General features: G+C 42.5%; 1 protein-coding gene across 1 annotated transcript in view; it reads left to right on the plus strand.

The window, feature by feature from the left end:
* MTHFD1L (methylenetetrahydrofolate dehydrogenase (NADP+ dependent) 1 like) overlaps nt 1–12815 on the plus strand; it is a 213350-nt gene that overhangs the window by 41819 nt on the left and 158716 nt on the right. The window contains exons 12-13 of the mRNA XM_065400405.1: nt 10028–10164; nt 11741–11787. Of these exons, the coding sequence (XP_065256477.1) occupies nt 10028–10164; nt 11741–11787 (184 nt within the window). The remainder of the gene's footprint in view (nt 1–10027; nt 10165–11740; nt 11788–12815) is intronic.

Consider the following 12815-nt stretch of genomic DNA (forward strand, 5'->3'; position numbering starts at 1 on the left):
GTGCATAAAGACAAAAGATAAATACGTGCAAACTTCTTCTTTATGATCATATTTTGAAAAAACAAACTTTCCAAAGTTATGGAAAATTTCATATCTTGCCAGGAAATTGGTGACCCGATGGTACAAGGGGAAATAAGTATTATAAGGAAAATAATGATTATGGGCTTTTTATGTTTGTATTCAAAATCTATTAAAGGAAAATTCAAAGAAGAATGTAAACATGAGCATGAGTCCACTGTATCTGAGTAAAAATGAGTGTTTAAAATTAATTCCTTCCAGTATTGCTTACGATCAAAGCACAGGCTCACATTCCAAATGTGATCTTTCTAAAAATGTGCAACAGAGCTATTGGCAGCCAAGTTAGATTATTTTAAACATAAAATTAACCAAATAGTCTAGGTGCATAATGCAGAGGTGTTATGGTAACAGGGCTACACCATTGACTCCCCTCTCATCTCTGAGTGCACCCCTCAAGTGTTAGGCCTCTTGCCTTCATCTGTGCTGGGGTGTAACCGCGCAATTCTCCCACACTTAGGCTTGGCCCTGGATTACAGTACCCTGAGTGTCAACTGAGATTTCTCTGCAAGACAAATGGGCCTGGCACCTATAAATCTTCCGTTTCGGACCTGGTGACAAGTGGTTAATACAGTGACCAGAAAGCTTTCTTAAAGTATTGTTTAATCTTAACAGCAGAAACATAGCAAAGCATAAGAGAAAAGGATTTTAAAGCAATAAAACAGTCTATATGCATGTCTATCTCCCTAAGGTTTACCATCCCCTTACCTTAGGAAGACCCAACTGCTTCAGACCCCTCCACTCGGCCTGCCTCTGTGTTCTTCATGGGCAGCCCCTGACAGCTGCCTTTGTTCTTTGTTCTAGATGCATACATTTACATCCATATCTTGTTGCTTTGGTAACATAACCTTTGTATAGCTGAGATGATTTTGTTGAAGATTCTTTACTATAATCCTCATTAAACAGTTCAAGGGTTTTTTTTCTTAGTAGTTTTCTTAGTTTTTGTAACAAACAGTTTGATGTTGTCATCTTGTTAAATCTTTGCAGAAGTGTGTAATCCTTATTAAACACCAAAAGCCATTCACATCTTGCAGGGTTTTTTTAATGTATGCAGTGTCAGCACTTGCAGGGGAAACTTGGAGATTATGAAATTGGAGATGCATACTGTCTAAATTAATGAAACTTTCTCCCACTCCCACCTGCACAGTGTTTTTAAGTTCAGACATTTGGATTTGGCTTGATAGTCATATAGTTCTATACTTTATCTTCCCTTTTAGGATGAGTTTAAAACAGACTTGAAATTTTGTTTGCCTGTCAAAGATGTTCAGTAACCTGAGTTAAATACATGACACCTATAGGATATTTTGTCTTTACCCTTTTTTCTTCAGTAAGAATTCTAGGAATTTTTCTTAAACTATCAATTTCTTATCGATCACTATTATGATATCATTTTAGTATATCCTGAACTGATTTTAGGGTCATGTTCACACATCCCAAGAAAATATTTAAACTCAACTAAATTTAAACATGTGGGCTGATATCTTGGCCCCATTGAAATCAATGGCAAAACTCCCTTTAGCTTCAGTGAGGCAGGATTTCATCCTTGGAAAGTGCTGACTTATTTCATATTAAAATAGAATAAGATAGTGTTTTTTAAAGTAACAATCTAAAAAGCAGCAGATACGTGGATTTTTCTACCTTTCTCAATAATAAATATTGTTTCTGTCCTTGGATGTGTGTTTCTGCTAATTACATTCCCAGGGCCCTAACCTGCAATCTTTACTTATGCAGAACTCCCTGTGGGCATACATGCAGTTTTTGTTGGAGTTTATAGCCTGATATTTTTATTGCCATTTAGAAATTAAAAAGTAAATATGTGACAAACTGAGTGTTTTTTGTGTTTCTTTTTTAAGCTATAAACTATTGGGTTAAGAGTCATCATCTTTATTACGGTCAAGAAATAGCTTAAGAATTTCTCTCTCTAAGCCAGACAATTTCATAACTGTCTGCAAAAAGAGGATTTCAATTTGTTTTGTGCCTCATGATTATGAATTGAGCTTACACCGGACAACAATACCTTGCAAAGTTGCTAGAGTAGGAAAATGAGATGTTTCTAATTAGAATTGTATATTTAGCTTGAGTCTTGAAGAAGTCATAATATAGGAGTTGTCCCTTTTGGCTAGCATATGCATGCATGCTTGTATTTCCATGGGAATGAAAATGAAATCCTTAATGTCACATGCCTTAAGTAAACTATTCGTTTCAGTAAAGATACCACAGATTTAAACAGTGAAGTGTTCCTTTTTTTTTGCAAAGCTTTTCCTTGAGAGTTCAGCGGGAGTGATGTGAATGAAAATGTACTCTTGGGTTTTATTCATTTTTCTCTCACTGATGAAAGAAAGAAACAAACACCTCAAGTGAATCATTTTGAGTGTGTCTGAAAATTTTTCTGAGCCATATTTTGTTCATACTAAATTTTAGCTAAGGGAGTATTCTTCTTCCAGTAGTGTCCTTGTGAGTGTTCCACTTCAGGTGTGCATGTGCCTCTTGAGCCCTTGATCAGAGATTTTCCATTAGCAGTGTCCATTTGGCCCGCACATGCATTCTGTACAACCTCATGCCACGCTCCAAGGATACATAGGACTGCTCAGACGAACCACCCTCAGTTCATTCTCTACTGCCTGGGCCTGAGATGGAGCTCTAGTGTATCTGCCTTGTGAGTGCCTCAGCATGTTTTGTAGTTGTTTAGTTAGTTCAGTGTTCTAGTTAGTGTTGTGAGAGGTTTCAGTTTTTCCTCTCCCCATTTTTCTTCCGCCATTTTATTCTGGAGAGCTTATTTGGCCTGGCTGGGCATGCCTGACTCGTCAGGTTGCAAACGCAGCCTCTCTTGTCAGGAGGCTATACCAATCCGTGACAGCCATTTTAAATGTACCTGTTGCTTGGGAGAGTCCCCTATGCCCTAAAAGTGTAACTTTTGCCTGGTTCTGAAATCCAGAGCTTGGAAGAATCGGGAGACCAAACTAAAGCTGCTGCTGGGGTGCTTCCTTCCGAATCAGACCAGGACATTCCCCACCTGTACATCTGTGTCCAGACAGATCCAGTGCGCCTTCGACTTCAGCTAAGGTCTCGCAGAAGAAGGGGAAGATCTTGGAGGGCTCAGGAAAGTCTCTGAAGAAGAAGAGGAGCTTGGTCTCCCACCACAAGGAACCAGCTCCCAAGAAATCCTGATCTCCTGCTAGGTCTATGGTGTTGGAGGCCTTGACCTCTCAATTCAGTATCGTGCAGGTGAAAGATGGTACTGGAGGAGAAGGGAGATCCCAGAGCACCTCAGAGAAATATGGCACCAGCAGGGCCCTGGTACCATTGGCATCGTCTATTTCAAACTTACCTGTGGCATCCTCCCACTTGGCTCTGTCTGTACTGACAAAAGTTCACCCCTTTGGGCCCAATACCTGCGTGCTCCAAACCAATGGTACTGCCTAAGTCAACTGCTGCGTTGATAGTGACCCACTCGGTACTGCAAGAATTCCATTACTCCAGGGACTTGTCGGTGTAAGACAAGCTGGAGACCCTTCTGCTTGTGGGTACCGAACGACTCTCGCTACCAAGACCCCGGTCTCCAGATTACCAGTGCTTCCATGTACCACAGGATTTTCCATCCATTTCTACTCTCCTCCCTCCCCTCCCCCCCCACCAGCCCTCCCATTGGAGGATATTGAGGAGAATGAAGGTGACATTCAGTCTCCTCCTCATTAGTGCAGGGTACCCCTCCACATCATTATGGGAACCCTTATGTTGATAAAGACCCTCGTCCATGTCAGGGATTCTCATAGACTTTAAGGTCAGAAGGGACCAATATGGTCATCTAGTCTGACCTCCCGCATGATGCAGGCCACAAAAGCTGACCCACCCACTTTCCCTTGAAGTCTTTAAATTAAGTCGCAGAGAATCCTCCAGCCTGCGACCCCTGCCCTATGCTGCAGAGGAAGGCGAAAAATCTCCAGGGCCTCTGCCAATCTACCGTGGAGGAAAATTCCTTCCCGACCCCAAATATGGCGATCAGTAGAACCCCGAGCATACAGGCTAGATTCTACAGCCGGACCCTCATTTTACCAGCAATGGCACGTTAATGCCTAATTGACTAAAATCACGTTATCCCATCAAACCATTTCCTCCATAAACTTATCTAGCCTAATCTTGAAGCCAGAGAGGTCTTTCGCCCCCACCGTTTCCCTCGGAAGTCTGTTCCAAAATTTCACCCCTCTGACGGTTAGAAACCTTCGTCTAATTTCAAGCCTAAACTTCCCCACGGCCAGTTTATATCCATTTGTTCTCGTGTCCACATTAGTACTGAGCTGAAATAATTCCTCTCCCTCCTTGGTATTTATCCCTTTGATATATTTAAAGAGAGCAATCGTATCCCCCCTCAGCCTTCTTTTGGTTAGGCTAAACAAACCGAGCTCCTCAAGTCTCCTTTCATAGGAAAGGTTTTCCATTCCTCGGATCATCCTAGTGGCCCTTCTCTGTACCCGTTCCAGTTTGAGTTCATCCTTTTTAAACATAGGAGACCAGAACTGCACACAGTACTCCAAATGAGGTCTCACCAGCGCCTTGTATAACGGAAGCAGCACCTCCTTGTCCCTACTAGAAATACCTCGCCTAATGCATCCCAAGATCGCATTAGCTTTTTTCACAGCCACGTCACATTGCCGACTCATAGTCATCCTGCGATCAACCAGGACTCCGAGGTCCTTCTCCTCCTCCGTCACTTCCAACCGATGCGTCCCCCTATGGAATCAGTCCTGGGTACCACTCCCACTCCCATGTGAGCCTCCCCAATGGCCACACTGGGGTCCTCGGGTGGTGTCTCAGCAGCAAATTGCCAGACTTCCTGCTCCACTGCACCAGGAAACTAGGATCACACCATCTCTTCCACCAAATCCCCAACATGAGGAGACCTTTGACAAAGGGGCAACCCCCCTCACCTCTCTTTTTGTCTTTATCTCTGAATGAGGTAGTCATGCCTCCACCACCATCGATGGCTGATAGTTTTTGTCAATTCCAGGACCTTGCAAAGAAGGTGGTGGATCCTCCAGATACCTCTCGAGAAGGAGACTCACATCACAAGCTCCAGGATATTTTGCATTTGGCGATACCTATCTAGGTCTGGCTACCCATTGACGATGCACTCCTGGATCCAGCAAAGACTGTGGAAAACTCCTGTCACCATACCACCAATCTATAAATGGGCAGATAAGAAATGTTACATTCCCCCCCAAGGACTCAGAATTTTTGTTTTTCTGTCTCCCTACAAACAAGAAGATTTAGCAGGTCTCAAACTGCACAGAGATTGTACCTGGCTCAGTTCTCTGGTTTTCACAGAATCACTGAACCGACTAGAAAAAGACAGGGATTCCAGAGGAAAAGATCTTCCCACTCTCCTTCAGCTAGTGCTCAATCATAATCGAAACAGCGATTTTGACAGATAGGTCGAGGGCTCAATTCCTCTCTCACCTCTTGTCAGCTGCAAACCTTTGCCTACCACCCCACTTTCGGAGACCACCTTTCCCATTTCCATTAGGCCTGGCAGCATATTACGACAAGTGGGTCATGGAGGTTATAACATTGGGCTACACCATCCACTTTCTGTCCCTCCCAACCTCCCCATTCCCTCCCTCTTCAGGGATCCATCTCAGGAGACTATACGGAGTCAAGAACTACACTCCTTCCTTTGTTTAAGAGCAGTAGAATCTGTCCCATCCCCTGACAGGGGGAAAGGGTTTTACTCAAAGTATTTTCTCTTGCCAAAAAGATCTAAGACGACTGAACAATTTTGTAAAGTCTAAAAAGTTTTGTATGGTGACTGTGGTGGCTATAATCCCCTCTTTAGCAGCAGAAGACTGGCTTTCAGTCCTTAACCTACAGGACACCATATAGCAATACATCCCCCACACAGGAGATACCTGCACTTGACCATGGGCCAGGATTATATTCAGTGGCCCCAGGGGTGTTCTCGAAGGTTTTAGTGGTAACAGGTGTTTACCTTTGGCAAGAAGCAATTTTAGTCTTCCCATATATTGATGACTGACTACTGAAGGGCTGATTTTACAAAGCAGTACTAATCAGACAGCACTGTTCGTTTTCCAGGAGTTGGGTCTCCAGCTAAGCGTAAAGAAGTCAAAGTTAGCCCCTGTACAGAGAATACGATCCATAGGGGCATATTTGGATTTGCTAGCAGCCAGATCCTTCCTTCCTACAGACAAACTCATAACTTTATCTAGTCTGGTTGGGACAATTCACAGAAGCCCCCATACTACAGTAAGAAACTGTTTGCATCTTCTGGGTCATAGGGTAACATGCACCTTCATGACTAAGCATGCAAGATTATGCCTCCGCTGCTTTCAGGTCTGGTTCAGGAGGACCTCTTTGTCAACCAGAGACAGCATGGACAACAGGTTACGGTTCCTCTCCTGGTAAAGATGTCCCTGGATTGGTGGAAAGATCAATGCAATGTCTGCATGGGCTTCCCTCTCATCTGCCCAACTCCAACAATAACTGTGACAATAGATGCATCACTGTTAGCGTGGGGAGCATGCCTCAATGCACACACAACTCAGGGCAGATGGTCTCCTCAGGAAACCGGTCTCTACATCAACTTGTTGGAACTCAAGGCAGTCAAGAATGCCTGCCTTCAGCTCCGACCCCTCATTTTGTGCAACTCATTCAAAATCATGATATATACAAAGTAGCTCGCATGATCTGTGTCAACAAACAGGGAGGAACACGATCTCCCCTCCCTGTGTGCCGAAGCTATAAAGTTATGGAACTGTTGTATAGCCCATCGGATTGAGATCTCCGTCTTTTACCTTCCTGGAGTCCAGAATGTCACAGCTGATAATATGCTCAGCAGGTGCTTCTCCTGGGACTATGAATGGGAGTTGGACTCGCAAATCCTTCATGGTATATTACAGAGGTGGGACTTCCACAGGTGGAACTATTTGCAACATCAAGTAACAGGAAATACTACTTATTCTGCTCAAGAAGAGGCTTAGGTCATCTCTTTCACAGATTCCTTTCTCCTTCCTTGAACAAAGGGTCTGTTCTATGCAGCCCCTTCACCACCACTAATTCTAGGAATGATGAACAAGATAGGGCAGGACAAGGCCAGGATTATACTTGTTGTACCGACCTGGCCACGGCAAGCTTGGTATCCTTACCTGCTTCACCTTTGTCCAACCGGTGCTCAAGCTTCCTACCATTTCCCATGTCCGCTCCCAGGATGCAGGTCCTGTGCAGCACTCCAAGATGGGGGTCCTCCATCACCAAGCATTGCTCTTAGATGATTCGCAGGATTAGAATCCATCTGCTCGACAGGAGTACAAGTTTTACTAAACAGTAGGAGGGAGTCGACTTGAATTACTTACCTTCAGAAATGGAAGAGGTTCCACCACTGGTGTCACTGTCATCACCTTGTTTCTGAATTTTCTCTGTTCTTAGCCATCTTGAATTATCTACTAGACTTTTTAAAATGGGGTTTATTGATTAGCTCTGTTAAGTTTCATCTTGCCACAATATCAGCTTTTTCTAATTTTTGCGCACCCTATATCTTCGAGATTTATTAAGGACCTGGGGAATTTTACACCTGCTTTCCCCCCCCCCCCCCCAGGTTAAGAATGTTAATCCCACTTTGGCTCTCAAACTGGTACTTAGATACCTTATGGGACTTCCTTTTGAACCTATGGCAATCAGCTTGCTGCTTCACTTACCTATATAGGCAACCTTTCTAGTAGCTATCATGTCAGCCTGCAGGGCTGGAGTAATTGAAGCTTGGATGGCAGACCCATTATTTACAGTATTTTTCCAGGACAAGGTCTCGCTACAACCACTCCCAAAGTTCTTATCTAAGGTGCAGTCAGATTTCCAACTTAACTAGTCTATTCATTTACCAGTCCCCCCCACCCCACCCTACCCCACATAAATCTCAGTGGGAGACTTCCCTTAATACATTAGATGCAGGATGAGCATTGGCCTTTTATCTGGATAGGACTGAGCAATTTCAGAAGTCACCTAGACACTCTGTCTACATCACAGAAAAATCAAAGGGGTCCACGATCTCGTCACAGAGCCTGTCAAGATGGATCCCTGAGTGTATTACTGTTTGCTCTGGTGCAGCTGGTGCTTTGCTCCAAAGGATTGTAGCACACTCTACCAGATCACAAGCAACTTCCACAGCATTGCTCAAAAACATTCCGGTTTTTGAGATATGCAGAGCTGCTACATGGGATTCAGTGCATATCATTTCTAAACAGTATGCCTTGCTCCACACAGTCAGATCTCATCCAGCACTTGTTGTACTGTCTTCAGTCTTGGACTTGATTCCAAAGCTCCCCCCGCCCTGTGAGGAGTCTCCTGAAGTGGAGCACCCATAGGGACACTACTCGTTGAAGAAAAGGTTATTCACCCTGTGCAGTAACTGGGGTTCTTTGAGAGGTGTCCCAAAGGGTGCTCCACTGCCCAGCCTCCTTACCTTCTGCTTCAGACTGTTCTTGATGGACGTTCAGATAGAGAAGGAACTGAGAGGGGTGATTCATCAGAGCACCCCTAAATACCCTCAGAGCATGGCATGAGGTTATATAGGGGACATACGCAGCCCAAACAGACACTGCTTGTGGAAAATCTCCAGTCAAGAGCTCGAGAGGTGCATGCACACCTGAAGTGGAGCACCCATAATGGGGGACATCTCGAAGTTTTTTGTTTGTTTGTTTTTAAGTGACAGTCAAATAGCCAAGTGTGTTGAACTGAAGGTAGGAAGGACATCTATAAACTGAGCATCTTTCATTTCACTTAGTCTTTTATCGCGAAAAAGTGTAATATTCTCAGAAAATGTTCACAGAACGCCCACTGTAGCTAATGGAGGCCATGTGCTCACATCAAGAGAAGAGTACACCCCAAAGTCACATTTATCTGAAACAATTAGCTTTGAGGGTCTTTGGATTTGTGCAGAAATTGAGGGTTAAGAAAGATTTTTCGCTATGCAAGACAGTGTTATAGTATTCCTTTTGATCCCATGAAAGTGCCCTCTAATTGGTCTTCAACTGGGAATATGTAATAAGTCTACTGGGTTCTTTCACTGATATGACACACCGCACATCTTGCCAAAGCAGCTACCAATGCATGTGCATTGACTGATTGAAAGGTAGAAATTGAACTCTAAGAAAATAAGAATCCTTCCATTACTTGGCATCTTTTGAGTCAAAAGTAAATGTCCTTCTAAAATATAAATGCTGTAGTGCAAGTACAAGTTTTTGGGCTAGCAACAGGAATCTAAGCATGAAATCTTTGCCCTCTGTTATGTAGAAGGTCAGACTACATGATCATAATGGTCCCTTCTGGGCTTTAAATTTGCAAAACTCTGATAGAACATCATCATGTTTAATTGAACATAGTGACTATAGTTGGTTCCAGTATTTTTTTTTTTTATTTTTTTTTAAATAATTCTCCCTGTCTTCCATTGTTGCTGAGAGTTAGAGGACATGGAAGTTAAAGAACAAGTAGTCAAGGCTTTCAAACAAAATCTGTGTTGTTTTAACGAAACATTCAGTAGTATTTCATTTATGTATTGAGCAGTAGGAAATAAAAATCCCATGATTTACGACACAATAGGCTCAATTGCATGCTTAGTTTTTTGATGCATGACTTGTTCATGAGACTGGTGAGACTTTTGTGTCTAAATGAAATCTATAGAAAATTCAATAGTCCTCAGAACTTTTGCCAAAACAACCTTCTATTTTTCTGCTGTCCTAGTAAATAGCTCACATAGAAGACACACGTACATCAACATTCCAACTTTAGCTAGGGCATAACAGGTATTGTGGCAATAACGCAATCTTGTTGAAATTCATTGTACAAATATTCTTAATTCAAATAAAAAGATGTAAGTTTTGATATCCTTGCTTCAGTTGACATCAGTAGAGATACTGATAAATCTTTTCTCTTTCTTTTGTTTTGTTAGGATAACACCTACACCGCTTGGAGAGGGGAAGAGCACTGTCACGATTGGTCTTGTTCAAGCTCTAACTGCACATCTTAATGTGAATTCCTTTGCATGTCTGAGACAACCTTCCCAGGGACCTACTTTTGGAGTTAAAGGTACTTAGTGTTTGCAAAACTTACTTCCTTTTTCATATCAAAAGGAAATATTGCATTTGGGTTTAGTTTGTTTTCAACTTCTTAGTTGTTTTATTGAAGTGTAGTTTGGCCAGACGGTGTCAGTTTTCCTGACTAGTATGACAAGTGCACAGTCCTGCACTTAGGACGGAAGAATCCCATGCACTGTTACAGACTAGGGACGGAATGGCTAGGAAGCAGTTCTGCAGAAAAGGACCTAGGGGTTACAGTGGACGAGAAGGTGGATATGAGTCAACAGTGTGCCCTTGTTGCCAAGAAGGCTAACGGCATTTTGGGCTGTATAAGTAGGGGCATTGCCAGCAGATTGAGGGATGTGATCGTTCCCCTCTATTCGACATTGGTGAGGCCTCATCTGGAGTACTGTGTCCAGTTTTAGGCCCCACACTTCAAGAAGGATGTGGAAAAATTAGGAAGAGTCCAGCGGAGGGCAACAAAAATGATTAGGGGGATGGAGCACATGACTTATGAGGAGAGGCTGAGGGAACTGGGATTGTTTAGTCTGCAGAAGAGAAGAATGAGGGGGAATTTGATAGCTGCTTTCAACTACCTGAAAGGGGGTTCCAAAGAAGATGGATCTAGACTGTTCTCAGTGGTACCAGATGACAGAACAAGGAGTAATAGTCTCAAGTTGCAGTGGGGGAGGTTTAGGTTGGATATTAGGAAAAACTTTTTCACTAGGAGGGTGGTGAAGCACTGGAATGGGTTACCTAGGGAGGTGGTGGAATCTCCTTCCTTAGAGGTTTTTAAGGTCAGGCTTGACAAAGCCCTGGCTGGGATGATTTAGTTGGGAATTGGTCCTGCTTTGAGCAGGGGGTTGTACGAGATGACCTCCTGAGGTCCCTTCCAACCCTGATATTCTGTGATTCTAGTTCAATATTGTCTCCTGCATTATGTTTCCTAGCGTTTTGTGTATATATAGCTTCTTCCCATTCAAGACTCGTAATTACAAGAGGCAAGGAGGAGGATTGAATATTCTAACAAGTTTTTACCATCTCTAACTTGTAGGGCTTCTACGTTTGTTTAAATTACTGTGTAAACAAGTGCAACAGTGCTGCAAAACGTCGATGGTAGTCTGAGATGTTCATCGAGTAAAGTGATGAAAACAGCCATTCAGAGTCAGGATTTAATTCCTTCTTTAGTGCATGCTGTGTCTTCTTCAAGTTTAGTAATTAAATTAATTAACCTTGAGGGAGAATCTTTAAAGTATCCAATTTCATTGAAATAGCAAAGTCATGAAAGTTGACATATCCTGCTTCAGGTTCGCTTACAAGTCTGTGCAGACATGTGGAAATTTCATGTTTTGCCAGATTTTGCTTTACAAGGTTGGTAGCATTCATCACTGAGATCACTGTCTAACTGCTGATGGCTTTTATTATTAATACACTTTTTTGGTTCCAGTGTTTGAGTGATTTCTGTAATAGAAATTAAAATATTGATTATGTTTAAGTATAAAAGCTGTGTGCTTTATTTCTTGTGTGTTTAAGGATTATTTCAGAATTGGTGTGACTCTGACATGACCATGTGCTTAATTGCTCAGGTGGGGCTGCTGGAGGTGGATATGCTCAAGTCATTCCAATGGAAGAGGTAAGACAAAAGATGGAAAAAAGACCATTACCAGCTGCTCCCCTGTGCTCTCAGGGTAAGGCATGTGCGCAGGCAGCCAACTCTGGACATGATCCAGAAAGGCACTTAAAGCATATGTTTATGTCAGAGGGTAAAGTGGGATAGAGGGATTGCCTCCCTCATCCAATCACTGAGAGTTCAGGCTGTCCATCAGAGTTATGGAGAATGCTGGCTTTCATGGTCTTCTACTAGGATGTGAATAGAATTTTCCAATTGTAACAATGGGCAGCTGCTTCAATTCTAGAGCCGTGGTTATAGACCCAGTCAAAAAACAAACTCTGAATTACTTAAAGAATAAATATGAAGTGTAGAAAAAATGCCGATAGACTGTGGGTGTTAAAGCATGTTGCATGAAGTCCCAGCAATTATTCAAACACTACCCGATTTCTGGTGTACTGAAGAAAGTCTGCTAGCTGAGAGTAAGGTACAAGGAGAAACAATAGTATCTGACTTGCTGTTGTTAAGTGTTCCTTGTCTATATATCTCTGTTACAAAAGGTCTGTATACCTATTTCTTTTTTGCAGATGAGGGCAGGAACAGAGAGGCCCAGTAGTTTCAAGAAATGATTTAATTTTAAATACAGATTTCTTATTTATTTGGAGCAAAAGTCCTTCCACTAACGGTAGCCAAATTACATTATGTTCAACCAGGTTGGCGAGTCTCTAATAATGATACCTTACTGTAACTGTTTTGAGAAAATGTCGCAAAAGTTAGGAGCTTTTGATGAACATCAGGAAAATAAAAGGGAAATTAATTTGATTCCAAAATAGTGATGCACGTGTGGGTGGGTCTCTCATATTAAAATGTCCCCCTCACAAAACGAAAGGATTTTTTTCTGCCTCTGGTTGAATTCATGCAGCTAGCAACTTTAAATTAATCTCTGCCAAAGATGACTTTATCCCTGGGCCTCAAATACTTCTGAAGAACATATGTTAGCCTTTGAAATAGACCAGATTGCTCCATGTGTGGAGTACTTTCAAAATATTTTC

This window comes from Emys orbicularis, chromosome 3, assembly GCF_028017835.1.
Source record: "Emys orbicularis isolate rEmyOrb1 chromosome 3, rEmyOrb1.hap1, whole genome shotgun sequence".
NCBI classification, from domain to species: domain Eukaryota; kingdom Metazoa; phylum Chordata; order Testudines; family Emydidae; genus Emys; species Emys orbicularis.